Source organism: Ciconia boyciana, chromosome 12 (genome assembly GCF_034638445.1).
Source record: "Ciconia boyciana chromosome 12, ASM3463844v1, whole genome shotgun sequence".
NCBI classification, from domain to species: Eukaryota; Metazoa; Chordata; class Aves; order Ciconiiformes; family Ciconiidae; genus Ciconia; species Ciconia boyciana.
This window is the reverse complement of record NC_132945.1, coordinates 20,140,346-20,164,495: the sequence shown is the minus strand read 5'-3', so window position 1 is coordinate 20,164,495 and position 24,150 is coordinate 20,140,346. Positions and strand designations below refer to the sequence as shown.

The window sequence follows — 24,150 nt, the reverse complement described above, 5'->3', positions numbered from 1 at the left end:
AAAAAATAATAAAACCTGTGCAGTAAGCAGGATGTGAGCATTTATGCAGCTTGATCACATGCTCACTGCAGATGGATATAGTTTCCCACTCACCTGATCTCCTTTCTGAAACTCAATGTCATTTGGTCTCTTCTGTTCTCCAATTTGTCCTGGTGGCCCTGGAGGTCCCTGAAGACCTTGTTCACCCTAATGTGCAAGAAGATGGCAGTTTGTTACAGGCAATACAAGCCAAAATGGCATGCATAAGTATTTTGAAAGTAATAAGCAAAAATATCATTATCACCTACTCACTTTTTCACCTTTGGGTCCTTGGAAATTCAAACCCATATTACCCTGCAAAAAGTATAACTCATCAGCCCTTAGAAGTCACAAATGAACAGAAAGAAAAACAAAACAGTCCACCACCACCATCAATGAGGGAAAGAAAATACCTTAGGTCCTGGCAGCCCTGGTGGACCAGGAGGTCCCTATTAAAAAAGGAAACAAACAAAAAGAGTAATTTCCAAGCACTTTACATGCCCCTTTGTAGAAGAAAAAAAACAAAACAAAAACAACAATGTTGCTACTTTGACTCCTGTGCATTATACCCATGTTGACAAGGCACCTTGCCTTCCTCTGAGAGCTCTTCCTCATGCTATTCAACTTCACAAATATGTAAAAATGTAGTTGTTCTTTTAAGTGAGAGAGTCTAATAAAATTAAACAGTCAGGTACTAAAGATTAAGGGAAGAATCATCCTGGTCTAAATAAGCTAAATCTTGTCCCTCAGGTTTCACACAAATAAGGAGCCTGCACAAAGATTCAGCCTGATTTAAAGCAAAAAGAGGTCTGGGAACAGGCTGAGTGTTTCAAATGTATCACATTTAAATATGCATAGTGGCAGCTCCAGGGTGGACTGAATGCATGGTTGCTGTTATCTTCATACCAAGTCTTGACTACCAAGATCTCTGCACTTTACTGACCTGCCTCTGAGGACATGAAACAAAGAAGTAACTGCCCCATTTTAACACTGTATGGGTAAAGCAACTTACTGTCAAACCTGGGGGCCCTGGAGGGCCAATTGGACCTGGTATTCCCATGGCACCGGGTGGGCCCTGTTGAGAAAGTGGAGGAGGCTATGAGAGAGGCAACTTTTTATGGGGAGAGAAAAAAAAGGTGAGACCTTCAAGGTCACAAAAACCCAACAGCTGGCACCCCATACACGTCAAATTAAAGTAGCTGACCACTAACCTACCAATCTGTCCTTGTGGAAAGGCCTAAAGGAGTGTACATCGTGTTAGGAGTGTTCTGCTCTCAACATCAATACATCTCTTTGGCTTGGATAAGGGAATGATTTTTGTTTGTTTTGAACTACTTTTGTGCTTTCTTTCTCTTCATGCACTGAGAGAGAACAACAAAACACTTTGTATTTGTGATTCCTCTCAGCCAGAAACAGACAATAGGGAAGCACAGATCAGAGGAACAGAAATGCTAACAGGCTCAGTCTGGTCAGAATAGCCTGGGGCTTGCCTCTCTGTACCAGGAAATGGGAGTCTCTGGCTTCTGTCCAGTCCGATAGACTCATTTTTTGCTCCCCTTGTTCTTCCACTAAAGCAATGAATGGCTCAGTGGGGAAGCACAGGGCCTGGAGTCACTAGCTGTTTTCACAGAAGACTGCTGGGAGAACAGAAACACTGTTCAGAAGGTGCAACATGAGGAGAACAGCTGAGACATTACCCTCTCTTCCCACCATCCAAAATAGTGGCTACAGCCCAGAAAGGCAGATGTTACTTGCTTTACCTCAGGGTGAAGACAGGAAAGGAACTCCAGAACTGATACAGAGAATGTCTAGGAAGGGGGAACAGCCAGGGGAAACAGAGAAGCAAGTATGTAACTGTGAGTACTGCTGTCTGCTGGATACCACTTTCCTGACCAGGGGACCTTTTCTGGCCTCTGTGGGTCACCCTATTAAGAGCAATATGGAAGCACTTACTTCCCCTCCAGCCATAAACGAGAGGTACATTAAATGTGAGCCCTGTGTCTCCACATAAACTTATGGATCCCCTAGCACCAAATGTTCCAATCGTGCTGTAATGCAAATACTTTTTGTGTTATCTTTTTGGCAGAACACAGCCCAATAGTACTTTACACAACTTACAGGTATCCCTGGAAGACCTGGAAATCCTGGGTCGCCCTTCTGTCCTGGCAGCAAGGATGTAATTATTTCACCTGCTTCACCCTAGAAGAAAAAGGGCTGACTTTAATTAATAGCACATTTTACAATTCTTTATCACCATTCTGACTCCAAAGGACACATAGTGCCTATTAAGACTCTGAGAGATTCAGATTTATGCTACACCCTAGCAGCACTCTTTAATATAAGTACTAGATTCTCCGAGAATAACTTTTTGGGAGAGATCCTTGCATATTTGGAGGACTCTAAATGGCTAAACTACCAACTATTAAAAGCTCTCTTTTTATATGTACAAATATATCAGTGTTGATTTAAATGCCAAAAGATTAGGGGATTGAAATACAAATGCTTCACAAAAGAAAGAGACATTCTAGCTCCATGTGAAAGCAATGGATAGGACACAACAGAAAAAAGGCTTATTCTGCTTTTTCCAATGTCCCACCTCATGAGATTAATGCTGAGTATGCTGTTACAATAGTCATGCTTCATGTTCTATATTGAAGCACAGTTTCTTATTGATTTCAAGGAAAATGTTTGTTTTAAAAGTATATGTTCTGATCACCTTGCTTTTTAATGTGTTTAAAACAATGGGGAAGAAAAGGAGCTGAGAAAAACAATTCAGCTTAATAGTCACAATTTCCCAGCACCAGTGTTATGCTGTCCTCTCAGAATCACAAAATCGTATAGGTTGGAAAAGACCTTTAAGATCATCAAGTCCAACCATAAACCTAACACTACCAAGACCACCACTACACCATGTCCCTAAGCACCTCATCCAAACGTCTTTTAAATACCTCCAGGGATGGTGACTCAACCACTTCCCTGGGCAGCCTGTTCCAATGCTGGACAACCCTTTCGGTGAAGTAAAATTTCCCAATACCCAGTCTAAACCTCCCTTGGCACAACTTGAAGCCATTTCCTCTCATCCTATGGCTTGTTACCTGGGAGAAGAGACTGACCTCCACCTCTCTACAACCTCCTTTCAGGTAGTTGTAGAGAGCAAGAAGGTCTCCCCTCAGCCTCCTTTTCTCCAGGCTAAACAACCCCAGTTCCCTCAGCCACTCCTCATCAGACTTCTGCTCCAGACCCTTCCCCAGCTTCGTTGCCCTTCTTTGGACACACTCCAGCACCTCAGTGTCTTTATTGTAGTGAGGGGCCCGAACCTGAACACAGTATTCGAGGTGCGGCCTCACCAGTGCCAAGTACAGGGGCACGATCACTGCCCTAGTCCTGCTGGCCACGCTATTTTTGATACAAGCCAGGATGCCATTGGCCTTCTTGGCCACCTGGGCACACTGCTAGCTCATATTCAGGCAGCTGTCAACCAACACCCCCAGGTCCTTCTCCTGCTGGGCAGCTTTCCAGCCACTCTTCCCCAAGCCTGTAGCGCTGCATGGGGTTGCTGTGACACGAGTGCAGGACCTTGCACTTAGCCTTGTTGAACCTCATACAATTGACCTCAGCCCATCAATCCAGCCTGTCCAGATCCCTCTGCAGAGCCTTCCTACCCTCAAGCTGATCAACACTCCCACACAACTTGGTGTTGTCTGCAAACTTACCGAGGGTGCACTCAATCCCCTTGTACAGATCATTGATAAAGATATTAAACAGAACTGGCCCCAAAACTGAGCCCTGGGGAACACCACTTGTGACCGGCTGCCAACTGGATTTAACTCCATTCACCACAACTCTTTGGGCCCGGCCATCCAGCCAGTTCTTTACCCAGTGAAGCGTACACCCATCCAAGCCATGAGCAGCCAGCTTCTCCAGGAGAATGCTGTGGGAAACGGTGTCGAAGGCTTTACTAAAGTCTAGGTAGACAACATCCACAGCCTTTCCCTCATCCACTAGGCAGGTCACCTTGTCGTAGAAGGAGATCAGGTTGGTTAAGCAGGACCTGCCTTTCCTAAACCCACGCTGGCTGGGCTTGATCACTTGGTTATCCTCTACATGCCGTGTGATGGCACTCAAGATGATCTGCTCCATCAGTTTCCCCGGTACCGAGGTCAGGCTGACAGGCCTGTAGTTCCCCGGGTCCTCCTTCTGGCCCTTCTTGTAGATGGGTGTCACATTCACTAATCTCCAGTCAACTGGGACCTCCCCAGTTAGCCAGGACTGCTGGTAAATGATGGAAAGGGGCTTGGTGAGCACATCTGCGAGTTCCTTCAGTACTCTGGGGTGGATCTCATCAGGCCCCATAGACTTGTGAATGTCTAAGTGGTGCAGCAGGTCACTAACCATTTCCCCCTGGGATTATGGGGGCTCCATTCTGGTCCCCGTCCCTATCTCCCGACTTGGGGGGCTGGGTAATCAGAGAACAATGAACAAATCTCTCAAGAGTTTATTGGAATAATTCTGTGGGTCAAGTTTCCTTTCAAATAGATTTGAACCAAAACTAATGTTTTGGGCCATGCTTGAATAGGTCAAGGATACGACAAAAAACCCCTTACAAAATAAAAGATGTCCTTAAGGTCCAAAATCAGATTATGAGACTATTTACATTAGGAGAAAAAGCCATCTATGTAGTAATCTATACAGTAGAACACGTTTCCAAAAGGAACATAAGACGTTGCACTATTCTCTTCACTGGATGTTTTAAGTTACTATTGCTTAGTCTCTAGTAGTGTTCTTGAGCATGCAAAGGTAGACTACTGGTGCATTTGGGTGTTCGTAGGCATCTTGCTAACTTGATGCCTCACAATGCCCACAGACACTGTCCCTCACACTCCCAAGGAAACCAGCTTCAGAAAACAGCCTGCTACTTCTGGAACTACTGACCCAAATTGAGTAAAGCCACTGCAGAATTTCCGGTTAGTTGCACTGGAGTGGCCTAGAAACACTAAGCTTTCTGCAGAATGTCACTCTAGATTCCAATGGATGCACATGGTCTTGTATAAAAGCAAGCAGGTAACTTATGCCAGATCACACTGCACACCCACGCCTGGTTAGTACTTTGACGTGTGAGTACAGAACACTTACCTTCATACCTGGCAGACCAGGAGGTCCCTTTGTTTAAAAGAAACAAAAAATAAAAGAAAGATCAATAGAAATACATCATTGGTACGTTATTTGCAAACCACTAATCAGATCTACACCATGAGGCAGGCATTAAAGAGAGAAATCTAAAAAAAGATATGAAACAGGAGAAAATAAAATTTTTATGATCTTCAGAATCAAATGGAAAAATCAGAGAAGTACTTTCACAGTGAATGCTGAGCATTAAAGGGACTACATATCCATTTCCTAGCAATTTGTTTCTTTATTGCCTTCTATTATCCATCCTGTCTACTACATTTCCTTCTGTTTGTACTTTGGTTCTGACAGTCACTTTGCTGTACATCCTTATGTTTTATAATGAAAACACCCTACACTGTCTCTTTTTTCTGCTCCATTAATCACCAGCAAGACTCTTTAGATGTACCAGATGACAGTATCAAGATCTTACTTCTCTGATACATATGCATGTATTTGTATTTTTCTGCAGGTGTGGGAAAGCATCTCAGCATGTGAGAATTCAAAGGGCTTTTTATTAGCTTTACCACAGCATGCAGCAGAAAAGCTCACTCTTTTATTGGACATCTAAGATATTGTGATTAACCATAAAAAAAAAAAAATTCTTATTTATTAAAAGACCAACTGCAAAAAGAGGCCGATACCTATCTGATCTTTCACAGATCTAAGTACAAGTCTCTCAGTGGATAACAGGTAGCTGACCCGGAAATCTTTTACTTACAGGAGGCCCTTGTAAACCAGGAAAACCTGGGCTGCCTGGGAATCCACGCTCTCCCTTAGGGATGAAGAAAATGATTAGCCAAAACCAAACCAAAACATAACAAAACCAGATAAACAAATTTTGACTGAAAAGTCCAGTTTCATTGTTAGCTTATGACTCCAGAGTAGCAAATTGTATTGCAACAAGCTATAGGATAAACGGTTTGTTAAATTACACAGCTGATTGAAACAGAACTTTCCACATTCAGGTATTTCCACATACTTCCGGGCAAAGTACTATACTACAGAGATGGAAAACACACACAGTGCTATAGAAGATCAACTTCTCTCATGGAAAGATCATTACCTGAAGCTAAGTAACATGTTAGAATGAAAGTGACTCCTTCCAACAAGGATACTGAATCAGTATTTTCAATGCAATATTATTAAAAATTAATAATTAAAAAGTCCCACTGTTAAGGTAATGAGTTTTCCTTGGTAGCAAGAGTCTACTACAAAGATGAGATGCAGTATATGATCTAATTATCAGACACTCCTCTCAGTTGTTAGCTGTAAAATTAAGGATTAGAACAAAGAATTTAACTACATTGGCTGCAGAGTATAAATGTTACGTCTTGGTGCTGGCAATTTCTGGCAAAACTTGTGCTTTAAGTACCAGACCATGACCCCTTCTCTCAGATGTGTGTGTAAGTCTGAATGATCTTGGAATTGCCTGCACAGCTCAGTAACATCAAGTACTGCACACATAATAAACTAAAGCTATTGGCTAAAGCCAGGAGAACAAGAATTCTTTATCATATTATTGTTGCATTGTTAAGAATTTTAAAGGGATTCCACCTTAGTTCCATTGCATCCTGGTATACCCTGAGGTCCTGGTGGCCCATCTTGTCCTGGTAATCCCTTTAAAGTGGAAAAGAGGAAGAAGAGTTAGCTTGTAGGATGCTCTTCTGGGCCTGAAAGACAAAACGGAACAGATTCTTATCTATACAGCCCATTCCTACTCACAGGAAGTCCTGGTGTTCCTGGAAATCCTGGAAGCCCTGGCGGTCCCTAGAAGGAAATTAACCACATGTTTTAAACAGCATGGTACAAATGGATGTGCAAAAGGATTTATTAACGTAGCCTATTTGTGCATATATAAGTAAAGAAAAACAGAAACATCTGAATCACCTGTAAAAAAAGAATGCCGTGCTGGACAGCCATCAAGGTTCTTACCCTTCTTTCAGGGAAATATCCACAAAAACATAGAGAAGACAGCACAGAACAACTAAAGTAATAGTATGTAGATATATAGAGAAAATAAATTGTTGTGGTTTAGCCCCAGTTGGCAACCAAGCACCACAAAGCCGCTTGCTCACCCTCCCCCCTGGTGGGATGGGGGAGAGAATCGGAAGAGCAAAAGTAAGAAAACTTGTGGGTTGAGATAAGAACAGTTTAAAATAATAATAATAATAGTAGTAGTAGTAGTAATAACAAAAAGGAAAACAATTACAGAGAGAGGAATAAAACCCAAGAAAAAACAAGTGATGCAACCGCTCACCACCCGCTGACCAATGCCCAGCCAGTCCCTGAGCAGCCATCGCTGCCCCCTGGCCAACTCCCCCCAGTTTCTATACTGAGCATGATTCCATATGGTATGGAATAGCCCTTTGGCCAGTTGGGGTCACCTGTCCTGGCTGTGCCCCCTCCTCCCAGCTTCTTGTGGACCTGGCAGAGCATGAGAAGCTGAAAAGTCCTTGACTAGTGTAAGCACTGCTTAGCAACAACTAAAACATCAGTGTGTTATCAACATTATTCTCATCCTAAATCCAAAACACAGCACTATACCAGCTACTAGGAAGAAAATTAACTCTATCCCAGCCAAAACCAGGACATAAATGAACACTCATGGTGTGGAAAATGGATGTGTCCCACTGAAGTCAGAGATGCATCAATTGGCACCATCTGAGGGGTCTGACAAAAAGAAAAAGCAAAGGCACAAAACCTAAAGGATTTCCAGACAAATCAACCTCTCCCATATCGACCCTACCTATACTGTGTCTACTTCAGAATAAATTGAAGCAAAGTTACTGGAGAGTGTTTAGATCCTGTATAGCAAAACAGATCAAATAAGTATTGGGGCTACTCTCCCTAATGAGTTTATGGAAGTAACACAAGCAATACCTAAGATTGCATTACTCATGCAATCTTATGTTACTTATAAAAAGTAATACCATCTCTTCTAGCTGGTAGATAAATTACTCTTCAGATTTAAGTTAATTCCACCACCCCCACCCCCGCCATAAATCACCACTTGTGTGAGGACCCACTCAATACCTGGCAGTCTTTATCCATAATTCCAATATCTAAAACTGCACCATTACTTACTCTGATTCCTTTGGGTCCAATAGGCCCTGGAAGTCCATCATCACCCTAAAAAAACCCAACAAATAAACAAACAAAAACACACACTCAAGTTTTCAGTCTGCCCTTCTATCAAATTAAACTGTAAGCTTGATAAAATTTCTTCTACGTGATTATAGTAAGTGGACTAAAAGCTATATTAGTTGTCATTTCCTGAGTAAAGGGTTCAAAATTATTTTATTTTGGGCATTGAACTTTGAATTGAAAAGTATTTGTTATGGCTGATAAACCATGACTTAGAGGAAATGTTTTTAAAAAAATGAAAGCTATTTAAGATTGCTTGTAAGCAGATACCTGTCATGTGCTTTCATCAAATATCCTACAGTGACCTCTTGTGGGCAAAACAAGATATACAGATTAAATGTGAATGATACTGTACCATTATTTATTATTTTGTGTTATGATAATACAGAACTTCGTATCAAAGTCTTGAGAAGAAAAGGCATTTATGGAATAAAAATATAATCAAAGTTTCTAGTCCGAGAGCCCTCTGTTGTTTCACTCTTGTTATATCCAATTAATCTTTTCTTTTAGTGTAGACTTTCATTTTTTTCTTATCACCTACCTATTTTTTAATTTGCTTCTTTTTGATGTGCTTCTGTTAGTTTATACTGTGAGCATTTGCAAAAGAAACAGCAGATCCTGGATAATCTTGTGTATATTAAATATAAATGCATTCAGAGGAAGGCTTTTCAACATTTTAATACTATATTACACCATCTGAGCGTAATGATGTAATTCAGTAGCAAATAAAAATAAACTGAAACCCTCCAGGGACAGCAAGGAGCGTTCCTTAGTTGTCTCTGCATAGGTTCAATGAGGCCTTCATTTACATTGCCCCACCAAAACCAGCCCAGGAATGCCACAAGGTGCAAACAACAGCTTACCTGTGTGGTGGGACCCCTCCAGGCAGCTGACAGCCGAACACCACTCTTATCAGCGAACTAAGCGATGGAGTGCATGATTGCAAGGACTAATAAAACTACATTACAGTGCCTTGCCAAACGTGTTCTTTGACCTTAATCTGCAGTACCCAGTGAAAGGATACAAATGCGCATGCAGTGCTTGCAAGCACGTGTGTAGGTGAAGAATAGGAAACCTAGAGCAATCTTTTGCTCTGGTTGGCTATTCAAACCAACCAACCAAAATATCTGTGTCATATCCCAACATCTGAAGATTTTCATTATTAAACCAATGATAGTCAAGATTTCTGGAACAATTTAAGATCAGCACTACAAGCAAGCTAACACTACCTCGCATTTGCATGCTATTCAAGTGAATTGGGACTTACCTTTGAGCCTCTTGGACCAGGTGGTCCTTCAGGTCCTGGAAATCCAGGCAAACCTGGCTGTCCTTCCAAGCCTGGGAATCCTCTTTCACCCTACAAAAAGAATATGTGGTGGTGGACGTGTAGCATGACAAAAGCACAAGTTATGATAGAAAAATTCAGAAAACACATTATCTTTCTGGTTTCCTGTAGGAAGTCATCACAGAGACAAACAAACTAACACTGTGATTAAACATCTCACCTGCTTAGCTACAGAAATTCCTGAACATACACATACATTGCCTTTAATTGCACCACTTAAACATGTTTCATAGGATGTTTATCCAGTATTTAAGCCACCTATTTACCAAAATAATTCAACCATCTGTTCCTCCTATGCTGCTTAAATACATAGAAGTCTCCCCCCTTCCTATAAAAACATAGCTTTATTAGCTACTAAGTCTCTCTCAAAAACTTATCTCTGCTGCAATACCTATAAAAACTCTCAGAAGGGTGTAGATTGCTGCTATACTGTGATTATTGTTTATTATTTCACAGTTGCAAGATTGTCATTTGTAATATCAAAGCAACTAAGATGCTGGTCATGCACTGTAGGTTAAACACTGTACAAATACAGAACATAAAGAGTTTCAGCCCAAAGTGCTTACAATCTAAATCAAGTGAGACAGACACAAGACAGCAAAGAAATAAGGTTTCTTATTACTTTTGTCCATCACCTCCTGCTAAAATTGTAAGCTCGCAAGCAGCAACCATATTTTGCTAAATATTTATGCAATGATTAGCTATGATAGTCCATCAGTAGTGTAACAAATACCATATACCATCATATACCACCCTCTAACTTGTTAGTGTAAGTTAACAACGTCACTTACCTGCAGTTTCAGAATACGCATAGCTGCAAATTCATAAAATATTTACTTTTATTCCTTGTATGTCATAAATTCACAAAAATCAGTAAGTATTAAGGTTTCAATTGGTACAGAAAAGTTAGGAAATATCAGAATACATACACCTTTTTGTGCATATATATATTATGGTACACTTTTAAATTACGTAAACAGATATTTTCTACAGCTCTGTTACATCAACCAGTATATATAACTGCTTATGAAACAGGCAGTTTTTCAGCATTATTCCTTATTGCTCTACAGATAGGTTTGGTTTGGTTGGTAGGTTTGGTTCCTACCTGCAAAAACACTTCTGTTTATTTACCCCAGTTATTTTTTCACAACAACTACAGGAACTGCCAAAGAAACATCCCATCCTAACAAGCACCTTAATCACTAGGTTAGAGTTGTGCAGGCTTCTGCACGTTCTCTTTAAACCATTTCATCCTGAATTTTTATTTTCTTGCACCACTTCAGAATGGGAGTACTAACTCCCACATCTATTGTCTGGCAGTCTACCAGCTATGGCATTCTCTAGGAACTTGGGCAATATTAAGGCTTTGCTCATCTCCCCTCCATGTGCTATAGGCAGCTGTATGCTGAGCATAACAGCAGTGTTAAGTCTCATTCTTAAATCCTAATTTTTTCACTGTACTGCTTAGGTAGGTGCTCTGTATTCCACTGTGGGGGGCAGGAACTTACAAGTTGCATTCAAAACATTTACAAGATGCTGAGATCTCAGAAAAATTTTCAGAGAAAGTAACAGGGCTTCTCTTCCTGCCTTATTTTCCAGTACTTGCTATACTGCTTCCTTGGAAACACAAGAGGAAAACCTTTTGCATGAGAGATTAAAGGCTGTGTGCAAGCAAGAGCTGCAACCTTACAGAAAAAACAACTAAGCTGTACTTAGTCCTACCTATACAGTGAGACTCAGAAGGATTCCTTGGATAGCAACTGACAGCTCATTAACTGGTCTGCTAAAGTTGGTTTCCTATTAATTAAAATGTAAACATACTCCTCTTTTACTGTAGGTCACAAATTGCTCTCTTATACAGGATAGACATCTTTTCTCCCCTGTGGAAATGCTGAAATTGCATCATAAATTGAGGCTAGCTTAAGTTTGACAGTCAGTGTCCAGACTGTCTTTTTGCACACAAAGTGCCAGGCTGTACTTTTGCATGGAGCTATAGAGCTGGCCTGCTACCTCATCTGATAAGCAAGACTGGAGGAGTGTTCCTATCTCAGGCCAGGATATGAAAGGGTTAGTGTGTCCCTGAAGGAGAGAGAATGAGGAATTTGGGAGTGCCAGATAAGGAAAACATTAGACAGAGCCAGACTTCGGAGCAAGCTCTGGCAAGAACTGTCTTTGCACACTAAGGAAACGTGCCTCTTATACACAGGTGTGTCAGCTGGGTCAGGTGCTAGCTAGGCTACACAGTGCCTACTAATTTCATCTTGGTCACACACATTCACATTTTTGTTAGAGAAAGTAACATCTGCAAATGGTTACTAGAACAGACTTTTAGCAGAGGGTTGGCCCTGTGTGTCATCTGAGGCTGAAGAACTGTTCTCTAAAATGCAACTACTCTGAGGTCTCCACTCTAAGCAGTCACAGAACTGGGAAGCCAAGGCCTTTAAAGCAAGAAAAACATACGAAGCCAAACAGTTAAGCAAGAGAAATACAGGAGGCAACAGATGCTGCGAGTAAACTTCGCTATTGAAACTATGAAATGAGTATTTTCCAAGACCACTTTGAAAGCGAGCAGCAACAATGAGCGCCTTGCATGAGGAAACTGTTGTCAGAGCAATTCCTGTGGAGTTTATCAGCAAATTACCCGCAAGAGTGAACAGATGATGTGAAGGACTACACTTGGGAACAGCTGAGGGATTACACCAGACACTTTCCAAGGGAACTGTATGAAACTAACTACAGAGGAAATAGCTGCACTATAATCACTATTTTTGATGAAAAAAATTGGTTGGAGAAAGAAATGCGGGCAAGTTGGGTAGGGCGAGAAACCAAGTTGATCCAGCTCTCTGGAAAACAGATGACGTTGGGGGGATTTTTTTTATTGTCTTCTACTTCAATAGTGTATAGAAAGATTCCATAAGTGAGAACAGTTTTCAGACATTGCTTCTGCCTCCAGACTTTTCCTACTGCACACCTTACATATACCATACTCTTCTCATAAAGATTCCAATGCTACAAATTTGCCAGGAAAAAACTGCCTGCTGCCTTGCAAGAACACACCGAGACTGAAAAGACATTTAAAAAGTCTTCTGCAAAAAGTCAGTGCCAAAAAAGGACATTATATCTTCGGGGATATAAAGAGATTGAAGTCCCTGGGTAGTGTGCAATGCATTTTCTTATAGATGCAAAAACTGACAGTCACTAGCCAGTTTCGCTTACACTGAAAGAACTGAGAAAGTCTGGATACTTTTTGTTTCAGACGAGAAGCTACTGAAAAGAAACAAAAATAGGAAAAGTTTAGGCCAACTCGGATCTCATCTTCCAGTCCTGAAAGTACAGGATTGTTTCCATAGCAGAATAAAGATGTATCAGCTATAAACCATCATTTCCTTGGGGGATGGGCGAGGAGTCAGGTTCTGATCTCATTTAGTGATAAATCCAGAGTAACTGGCAATGCAATTGCCCTCAATCAGCTACAGAGAAAACTATCAGCTTATAAGCTTGAACATGACTGCTGCTTGGGGGACAGGAAGAAAAAAAAACATTTGAGAAACACCCTAAAATTATGCTTTAAGCTGCAGCAAGATATAGTCAATTAAACAGGTATACAGAAAAATTTGGCATAGTTCTACATACTCTAATAATAGTTCACAAGTATTTAAGAAATCAGGGATAGATGCAGTTTTAATGCATGCACAATTTACATTTCTAGAATTTGTTCCTGAAATTTAAATATTTATAAATAGAAATTATAGGGAGAGAAACCATGATATTTATTTACACAGATGTGATATATTTGTGGAAAAAAAAAAAGACTTCAAAAAAAAGAAGGAACAAAAAAATATTCAGGAAAGCAGTAGTTGGACAGTCCATTTTGATGCCTAAATACATGTAAGAGCCTGGCTGTAACGTTTGGCAATAGGGGCATGTATTTGCTTCCTGCCCTTATGAAAAGCAGTGAACATGAGAAGGAGTCTAAAGACAGTTAACTATGGCTGGCTACTTAAAACTAGATTCATGTATAAACATCTGTAGTAACATTAAAAGATGTACAGCATGGAAGTGAGGCAACAGACAGCCATATTATTCTCTCCCTTTCTAAATGATAGGGTGAAAATAACAGCTGCCTCACATTCTAATACTGGTCAACATAAATTCTTCCTCAACTTGAAGAACGCTGACTAACTTAACAGAATCAGAACTATAGTATCTAATCAAGACCTCATTCAAAACAAACACACCAACCAGCCACTAACAGTAGTGTTAAAGATATAGTTTAATGCAATGAAGAAATTTCCTCTCGTACGACCCGTATTCTTCAAAATACATAAAATTTCTTCAGAATATCATCTGTGACTTCTTTTGTAAGATGAAACAGTCGAAGTTTAATGGTCAGTGGTCATTTGCTGGCATTGTAAACCTTTCAGAATACAAGGCCACATTAGTGCAGTTCAGGCCAACATTTATGAAGCATAGACATCGATCATGTAATTGCTCTTATCAAAGTGATTAAAATCTGAGAATTTTTAACTATTTCTTCGCAATGTGTATCCAACAGTGAAAAGAAAAGCTGAGCTTGGGTCACATCTGTACTAAATTTTGCCATGATAAAGGCAGAAGCAAATGGGGATCTTGAGGACATACACTGATAATTTTCTTCTGAGACTCAGAGCTCCAAGCACCTATATCCAAAGAGTCCAAGAATAATATATTCTTTCTTTGTAACGGGTATGGATTTCTTGTATCTGCATACAAAGGCAAAGTATCTGAAATGCCTTCAGAGCTCAGATATTACAAGCTGTTCTTGCCAGAATCCCAAGCACCAAGTTTGTATGAGGTCGTACATTAGGAACTTGCAACCCAGTTGTGTGAGTCTTTGGAGTTGCACCCCCTACGTTGTGATCAACAAACCCAGTAAACTTGGCATCTTCTGAAGTTCTCCTTTAAAAGGCCATGGACTAACCATATTTAATAACTAAAGAACAGTTTCTTAATGAATTTAACTTAATTTGAATGGGTAGAACCCAACCATCCTGCTCATCAGAAATAGCATAATGTATTTGCAGTTATTTTGAGGGTAAATTGCGTCTTCGGTGCTGTGAAAAACATGGTCCCTCCCACCTTAAGCCACACATTTCTATCACAGCTACAAAAATAGTTGTGCTGCAACATAACTTGCATGAAGGAACTGATCAGCTTGATAACTAACCTAGCTTACAAAGAAACTTGTTTCCAGTGAGATCAGTTCACTGACAGCTCTGAACATGGCCACACAAGCCCCAGAGGAGAAATAGGAATACCTAGCTAAGGGAAGGTGTGAAAGCCTATTTCAGCAGCAGCATGTACTACCACTTTAAAGCAAAACCACAGTAGTCTTGGGGTACATGCCCTCTTAGTGACTAAGATGCATGCCACTTGCTTGCTGTAGCCCTTGGCTCTCAGTCTTCATCAGCTGGAGCAGCTGAGATTCAGTACCACCCTCCTCCTCCTCCTCCTCCCCAGTCTCTGTAGAGCTGATCTTATCAGCATCACTGGATCTCATTTTCAGCTGAGGTAAAACCAGCCCAATAATGTACAAGTCTTACTGGTTTGTCTTAGAAATTGCTCCTTGTGCAGTGCTTATCATATTTGTTTATTTCTTTAGCTAGCTTCTACTCATGAACTAGCTTTTAAGCACTAAAGCAGGTTAATCTCAAAAGTGCCAAGCAATATTTATTTAAAACCCAATCATCATCCAGTTCCTTAAGTGAAAAGCAATTATACACTCCTCTTCCAGTTGAAAAGTGAGAGCAATTCCTATAAGCACCTGTATGTAGCAGCTTAATCATTTACTTTAGTTTTAATACTCTTACCAGATCCAGTTCACTACTGAGCAGCTTACTGTAAGTAACAGCACACTGGCTCCCAGCTGCAATCAAGTTTTACTGAATTCTCCAGTAAATTCCTCTCCTTTCTTCAGTATACCATTTTAGACATTTTTTACACTACTTCATGTCATTTAGACATGAATTTTACACTACCCATTTTATATTTAAGTTTAGTAAGGTGGGCCTGAGCAGAGAAAGAAAACTTTAGTCCACCGATTTTTGTCAGCTATCATTCTACGGGCTTACTGTGCTTTGATTCTTCAACAGATAACATGCTGCTGATGCTATAAGGGCTCATGGCAGAGGCAGAGTTGAACAAGAATCACTGGCAGTGTAGAAGCAGTTAAATAAGTGCTGTGGCTCCCCAAGGCAAGATAAGAAAATAGTTTTCCTATTTGTTATAGTTCAATTTGTATTGCTTTACCTGATCTGTTAAAATTTGGATATCCTGAAGGGAATGCTAGGATACTTAGGAAGGCGGCTACTGTTGAGTCTCAAAAGGAACACATTAGGGTCTGCTAAGCTGAGCAAAGCAGCACTTCTTAGTTGACTTAATGCAAGTGGACAGCAACTTGGATGCAGAAGCTGGTTGCGGGCCAGAAGTGAAACACAGTGGAACAGAAGCACAGGGCTCAGCTGAGTGCATTTGACAAGGCTTTTCCTGTCTTCCCAGTACAGAACCAGATTCCATACGCCTGAATTCCAGTAGTTCTACAAGTACATTGTCACACTCTCAATGGGAGAATTAAAGAGGGGAGACTATTTAAACAGCTCCTTGTCTAATGCTCTTCATACACCAATTAGACAAGGAGCTATACAGTTTGACTCCTGGTTCAGAGGTCACTGGAGAAGGAAGCAGAAACACTAAATGTCAAGTGTCAAATACAAAGCAAAAGGCTGAAACTTGTTGTAGCAGCAGTTTACACTCAACTGGAATAACAATAACATTTGGGTTGGAGATAGTATCAGGTTTGGAAACTTACATCAAATGTATAAGTGGTACACTGTAGTAGTACAAGACACTAGAAAAAGTTTAAGGCTGTAAAAAAACAAACCAAAGGATTTATAAGAGAAAGCATTATGGATGTCAGTGACAGAGAACTCTTGTGGTTGCCCATAGCTGAACTGCTGAATCCATCAATGCATCAAATACTGAGGGCACTGTAATTATAGGGCAACTAACATAATGAGGTGTGTGCACATATGATCAAACCAGTTCCACTGGCAACACATCATACTTAAGAAATACTGGCTTTGCTTTTCATTGTTCCTTTACATAATGTACATGATGGTCTGCAAGCTTCTGAAGGGCTGTTTAAAAAAAACCCACAAAAAACCCTCTGGCATGCCTCCGGATTATGCTGTGTTTACCTTGATTTAGTTGGAAAATGAATCAGTTCCCAGATTTCAAAGTGAATATTCCATTCTAAGGATGGAAACTTGCCTTATATCTATCAGTTTAATAAGTGGGAGTCTCAGACACCCCCCCTTCCTAAGAGGACTCAGACATAAAAAAAAAGGAGAAAGCAGTCTTACCATAGGTGAAGCTCTGTTTTCCTTTGTGGTTTTTTTAAAATTTATTTTATTAAAAGATTACACTTTGATCAATTTGCAGCCCCCCCAAGAATTTTCCAGGAAGATGCAGAACCATTATATAAATATTTAATCTGATGTTATGCTTGTTTTACTGGAGGCTTTTTTTCCTTCCCCACTTCCTTTTCACAAAAGGTTACCAACCAAGCTTCTCACTCTTCTGCTCAGGACTTGCTATAATTCACTCCAGAAAAGGCTAACAGAGGTTGGAAACTAAATATGGCAGAATTTCTCCTATGCAGTTCTCCTTAACAATTGGCTAGGACAGTCTGGAGGAGTAGAAACAAAACCCACAATACATAATGACACTTGAGAGCTTGATCTTGACCAAGGCTCATATGCTCCAGTTGTTGACTGTACTTGGACAAAAAGCTCCCTCTGACTTCAAACACAGTCCCAAGATATTCTTTACCAGAGAAAGGTGACTATCTCAATTTCATTAAATAACACTGAAGGACTGGAATGTATCGAGTGGGTCATGCTCCCTGCATGTGTAACAGTAGTATAAAGAGAAAGCTGAATCACTGGGAGAAAATAATTACTTGATTTTACTTAGAAAGCCAGAAGATTTAAGTCTTATTTTCCTTATCCACGCTAGCCAGACAATACACATTTGCTCACTGAATTCACAAAACTGCTGTGACTAGCTCAGAAAGAGGCCAACTTAGAATTACAGAAAGGTTCTCCAAAGTTGTACCTGCTATGATTGTATTGGGAACGTAAGCCTAATGCTTAAGTGTCTTCAAACTAAACCTGAAATATTTCTGTGACTAGTGTTAGGATGTATCTGGTTTGGCTACCTGCATTTGAAGATCCTGTAGGAACACATCAACCGAGTTCATGTCTTGGCTAACCAAATCTAACTCAGAAAGCTTGCTATCAAGGGGATACCATTCTTCACTAGGTATGTAAATTGGGAATATACTTGATGAACTAAAAGCAAGTAAATGCCAAGGACTGACTTCACCTATCTGGATGGCAGGTGTGGCATCAAGAATTACTCTGAATTTTGGACATCTGCCTTGTTTAACCTCAGCCAATAGTAAAATTCTGCATCAGCACATTACAGTGCCAGTGCAGTGACTGATTATTTTGCATTACTTTTGTTCATTTGAGGTTGCACTTGTTTATGCAATATAAAAAAAAAAGTGTCAAAATTCACCTTTTAAATGTGTCAGAAATTAATCTAGAGCACTGAAGCCCTTCTAGAACCTTGTTAAGATAGGGTAAGTGGTTTGATAAGACAGGCTTATCAAACTCTTTGTTATCAGTTCACATCTTTAAGAAGACTCCATTGTATCTCAAGCAAACTGTTTACAAGACTAAGAGTGGAAGTGTTTCAGGCAGTCTCTCCCCCTTGCAGTGATCACATCACATTCATTCCCTGTGACAACAACAGTTACATGGGAACTATTTAACCAAAATTTACTTACAACTAGGCTCCCACACTTGAGAAAAGGCTCAATTCCGGCAAGTACTGAGCTGTGTATCTACACTGCATTGTAACTAAAGGAAACGCTAGGCACTTGTTTCTTCAAAGGAAAAAATTGTAAACCAGTAAGAAATAATGGTGATAGAAACATGAAGTACTGCACAGATATATTGAGCTCAGGCAGTGAGACTGGAAGTCAAAGCTGTATGGATGCAGGAAAGCTCTGAGATGTCAACATGCATCTCTTGGCTTTAGGACGCTGTCCGGGCAGCCCAAAACAGCCTGTTGCACTGCATGAACCACACAGGGTTGTTTTTTGGGTTGGGGATGGTTTTTACTCTGCTTGACCCAAAAATACATGTTTGGCCATTAACTAGCTGCTTACTTGGGTGGCAGCTATGTATGTTGGAAAAGCTCTATCTGAATTGCGTCACTTCCACAGTCCAGTGAGGATCTAGACAACAACAGCAATCATCTTAGTATACAGCTATACAAGTTATGAAGTAAGAAACAGTGCAAGTTCAGAGCCTGTTAGTGAGTGTCAACTACTTATGAGCAGGCAATGCAAGAAAAGTGGGAAAGCAACCCACACTCACTCTGGTTTTAAATTCCCACTGAAGCATTACTAGCATAGCCATTATTGTACAATCCACACCTTAGCTTGTCCACACTAATTAGTTAATGTAGGCAGGCCTTGGCAGTAAATAGGAATTCTTTCTATTTTACTAGAATTGTGTCTTTTCTGTTTTTTACTCCCACATAGCTGGAGAAATTTGTGCCATCCCCATTCTTGAGAAAATAACGATATGAAATTCTGTACACCATCACATGGACCAGTTAGTCTGACTCAATACCTGAAGTCCTTATAACACCTACGCTCTTTGGTGCATGCCCACACTACGGTCAAAGAAAATAAGACATGAGCAAGAAACAAAAGCTATCATCCATAAGCTTCAGTTATCCGAAGCTGGCATATGGCTCACTGGTTTGTGTGTCGGTCTGCCAGTAAAACAAAAAAACAAAAAAAAACCAAAAAAACCCCCCCAAAAACCCCAAAAACAAAAAACCAAACCTGAGATATTTACCTTTTCACCTTTTACTCCACTGCAATCACATTTGGATAAAGATGTACATCCATGGCAAGCCTTTAAAGACATAAGAAAATAATTAGATGTTTTTAATCAGCATAAGACTATATGAAGTCTTTAATACTATTACAAAAGTTAGTCTAAAATGTAAGCCTACAAAGTTTGTCATCTAGCCATTATACATGTGTTCAAAGCAGATACAGTTAACTGAAAGTTTGATCACCTTTATTCATACCTATGCTTGTATGTAAGTATATTACAGTTACAGTTTCCCCAAAAATTTTAGCCTTTATGCTTAAACACCATTTACTCTAGGGCAAGGTACAATCCAACACCTATGGCCAAAGGGGCCAGAACTTCAACAAAACAGGCTTTTCAGCATATGCCACCACACTGAGACGAGTCCAGCTATGGTTCCCACCAGTAGATGTCAGGTTTTGCACAGAGTTTAACCAAGCCTGAAGCTTACGAGCGTAGTTGTGATAGTTATTGGAAAAATACTTATGACAATTAACTCTTCCCTCCACAGCTCAGTTGCTGAGAAAAGGTTTTTAAAAAACCCTAGATTTCATCTAGCTGCATTCACACTCTATTACAAAGCATGAAAAGTCAGCTACAACAGTCCCTAGCATAAGGGGAGTGCCATCCAGATATTAAAGGGTCAGAGGAGGGAGATATGGAAGCTTGATTCACAAAGAAGATCCAAGTTAGGTAGCCTTTCCATACCACATTTGCTTAGTTTATATTCTTTCACCCCCACCCCAACATGGGATACTCAGAGCTCCGTGTTAATTTCAGAGATGAGCAGATGTGTTTACAGAAGTGAGATTTCTAGAATAAATGAATTTTTTGGTAGAATGTCTCTACATAATACATATGGTCATCAATTTTCAAACTCCTTTATTGTTAAAAACCATGACCCACATTAGAAGATACCCACACTATCCGAAATACTTTAGGGTTTAACTTGTTCTGAGAACAGGTGTGGCATTGTATTAAAAAAAATACAGCACATACTTTAAAAGTTTGAAAAACTGAGCATTTGGGGTCCTCCCCCCCCAGTAATCTACAGAGAACATTAAGTTTCAATCAAGCAGGAAACCAGTAGGTGTGTCGGATCTAAAATGCAACCACACTTGAATTCTAGTCTTCATTATCACAGAAGTATTTAGAGACATGACCCATCACCTACCTGGCACTAGGAATGTCCTGGCTCTTAGCCTAAACACACTACCAAGCATCAGACTGAAAACACGGAAGTAGCTTAACTCACCTGGAGCTACACAAGCCTGGGATCAACTAAAGCACCTTGTAGCAAAAGGCAGAGCTTTATGTACAGCAGTAGTGTTACAGGACATAACTAGGGCATCTCTCCAAGTCTCCCATTTGGCTTTTGTAATCAGTTTCTTGATTTGATGTATATGAAAACTCAAAATTCTTAGTTAACAGGGGTTTATTGAGCCATTTCCTAAAGTGAAATTGAACCTTACTAGCCAGTTCAGGTTTTCAAAGATCAGACTAGTTTGGCTAGATGCCCTCCTGATGTCCTCCTTCAATCCAAGTTATCCTGTGAATTTGGTATCAGATCCTTTTCACTTTTAAAAGTCGATTTTTAAAAAGCAAGTTCCTTGTGAACCAGATTTAGGATTAATCTCGTTAACAAAGCTTCATTTAAAAAGGATTAACCTTAGTTACATGCAATATTCCCTTGCATCACCGTACAAGTCTAACACAAAGAAATAGCAAGTTACCTAGCTGACTGTGCGGCAGCACTGGTTTCTTAGAACAAGGATAGCACAGTGAAAGTCTACATGAAAGTCTTTGCTGCCTCCAAGAGGCAGGGGGAGAAAAATAAAGTAAATCAGTACTCATTAAAAACCACCAAAAGCTGTGCAGGGGTAAAACACATAGGCTAAAACAACACACACATGGAAAGCAGGATCAAGATCCTACACAGCATAAGGAGGATTTATTTAGGTTATGGAACCGAAGAGACTCATTTAGTCTTCCTCACAGCTTCCAGAGAATGTTTCTAATAGAAATTTCCCGAGTTTTCAGGTACAAGAGAACTGTTGGGGTGAACAGGGAGAAAAGGAAGCTGGAGGGGAAAAAGATGGTTTGAGATTACATTACCCCTTCACAAAACAAGTTAGATGTACACAGTTTTGTGAAGGCAAGTTTTTAGACAGTGAAACTCAGTCTCTGCCCTTTGCTACTGTATCTCTACATTAAAACTGCAGTAAACTCAGCCCCGGAAAGACACAGACCTGTTGGAGCGGGTCCAGAGGTGGCCACAAAAATTATCAGAGGGCTGGAACACCTCTCCTATGAAGAAAGGCTGAGAGAGCTGGGGTTGTTCAGCCTGGAGAAGGGAAGGCTCCAGGGAGACCTTATTGTGGCCTTTCAGTACTTAAAGGGGGCTTATAAGAAAGATGGGGACAGGCTTTTTAGCAGGGCCTGTTGTGACAGGACAAGGGGTAATGGTTTTAAACTAAAAGAGGGTAGATTCAGGCCAGATATAAGGAAGAAATTTTTTACGATGAGGGTGGTGAAGCACTGGCACAGGTTGCCCAGAGAGGTGGTCGATGCCCCATCCCTGGAAACATTCAAGGTCAGGTTGGACAGGGCTCTGAGCAACCTGATCTGGTTGGAGATGTCCCTGCTCATTGCAGGGGTTGGACTAGATGGCCTTTAAAGGTCCCTTCCAACCAAACTATTCTATGATTCCATGAAAACTACATTGTTAGTGCTAACACATCTTCAACAGTGATCCTGTCAGCATGAAGACTACACAAAATAGATCCAATTAATAAAGAAAATGGAATCATGGAATAATTTGGTATGGAAGGAATCACACAAAGCAGGGCAACCTAGGGCAGGTTGCACAGGCCCTTGTCCAGTTGGGTGTTGAATAACATGGAGTGGTGGATATCCCACAACCTCTCTAGGCTCTTGATCTGGTGTCTGACTGCCTTCATAGTGAAGCTTTCCCCCCCCCCTCAAAAAAAAAAATCTCACCAGAATTCCCTATATTGCAACTTGTATCCATTGCATCCCACCCTATGCAGAATGAGAGGAGCCTGGCTCCATCTTTGCTACACCCTCCTAAGTAGCAAGAAGACAGCCATAAGCTTCTCCCCCTCCCCTGAAGCCTTTTTCTCTCAAGTCCCAGCACTTCCCCATACACCCAGCCTCTCAACACTGGGTGTCCCAAAATAAAGCAAAGAGAGAAGTGATCTTAAGTCAGCTTGTTTAGGATCAGGGACTTAATTTTGCAGATTTTGAAAGAGCTGACAAAGGAGCACCTTTCCTGCATATGATAGCAATAAATAATGGTGGACATGATGCTGAATGATAAAGTGTATCCTTCCCAATTCTGTGGCATTAAAAAAAAAAAGCTTTTAAGATGAGTCTAAATCTTCCTGCATAAAGTTTTTGAAGAAAGCGCTTCTGTCCCTTGCTCTATTTGTAGTTTAAAGAAAGAAGAAGTGCTTTGATCTAATCAATATAGTTTAGGGTTTTTTTAAACCTGTGGCCATCTTTGAAAGTCATCGATATGTTCAGACTGGATTCCTTACACTTTGAGCAGCCTCTTAACGCATACTATTAGCCTGTCTTGAAGACTCAGGTGCATTCGCTGAACGCTTTTTGACAGATGGATTTGGATATCCAGTTCAGATGCATTACTTGCAGGAAGGGAACATGGTCTTTCCCAGACAGCACCAAAGGGAAGCTAAAAGAATTCTGTTATCGGAAAACTCTTCAAATACCCACTGTAATCAAATGGTAGTAAATTTTGGCTTAAATCCTGGGAAGATCTATTCACCCACAAGCTTATCAAGAAGTATTCCCTCAGCAGAGTCACTTATCTTCCTGTACAAAAGCTGTATTTGGCAGATTGTGTTTCTTATTTGCATCAACTTGTATCCCCACCAAATTAAGGTTTTTTTTAACTAAACGGTTTGAAGAAAAAAAAGCCCTCAATTCATACTATATCAAGATCAATTCATGCCACTTACAGGTCATATTGCAGTACAGCATAAAAAACAAAGTAAAACATGTTGGCACAGTAAAAAAAAGCTTAATGACCTGTTCTAAGTGAAAACTTTCTTCTTGTTTAGACTTTTCAATAATCTCAAGGCCTTTTTCACTTGGGAAAGCAGGCACAAAAACTGCTACAGGAGAATGCGTACTGCATAACAAGCTAGTCCAAGTTTGAAAGCCACTCAGCAGCCATAGGCTAGGGATTTCTGATGTCACAGATTTAATTCTCTATCTCATATTAATGCAAAGAAAATCCAGGCTCCATACTATGCAGAGCAATGCTTGGAATTTCTCCTGCACACGAGCAATAAGTTATCTACACATCAATCAAACAAAGAAGGAAAATACAATGACTACATTTCAAGCATAGAAAAATCTACATTAAGAGCAAGATTTACATGGCTATGATCAGTAGTTTGCCCTTAGCAACAGCTGAACCATCACTAGTTCTGA

General features: G+C 40.4%; 1 protein-coding gene across 1 annotated transcript in view; it reads right to left on the bottom strand.

The window, feature by feature from the left end:
* Positions 1-24,150, bottom strand: part of COL4A5 (collagen type IV alpha 5 chain) — an 89,873-nt gene that overhangs the window by 43,920 nt on the left and 21,803 nt on the right. Inside the window, exons 2-13 of the mRNA XM_072876693.1 lie at positions 19,651-19,710; positions 9,599-9,688; positions 8,272-8,316; positions 6,910-6,954; positions 6,742-6,804; positions 5,906-5,959; positions 5,152-5,178; positions 2,137-2,217; positions 1,031-1,093; positions 432-467; positions 292-333; positions 94-186 (exon numbers count right to left, since the gene is read on the bottom strand). Of these exons, the coding sequence (XP_072732794.1) occupies positions 94-186; positions 292-333; positions 432-467; positions 1,031-1,093; positions 2,137-2,217; positions 5,152-5,178; positions 5,906-5,959; positions 6,742-6,804; positions 6,910-6,954; positions 8,272-8,316; positions 9,599-9,688; positions 19,651-19,710 (699 nt within the window). The remainder of the gene's footprint in view (positions 1-93; positions 187-291; positions 334-431; positions 468-1,030; positions 1,094-2,136; positions 2,218-5,151; positions 5,179-5,905; positions 5,960-6,741; positions 6,805-6,909; positions 6,955-8,271; positions 8,317-9,598; positions 9,689-19,650; positions 19,711-24,150) is intronic.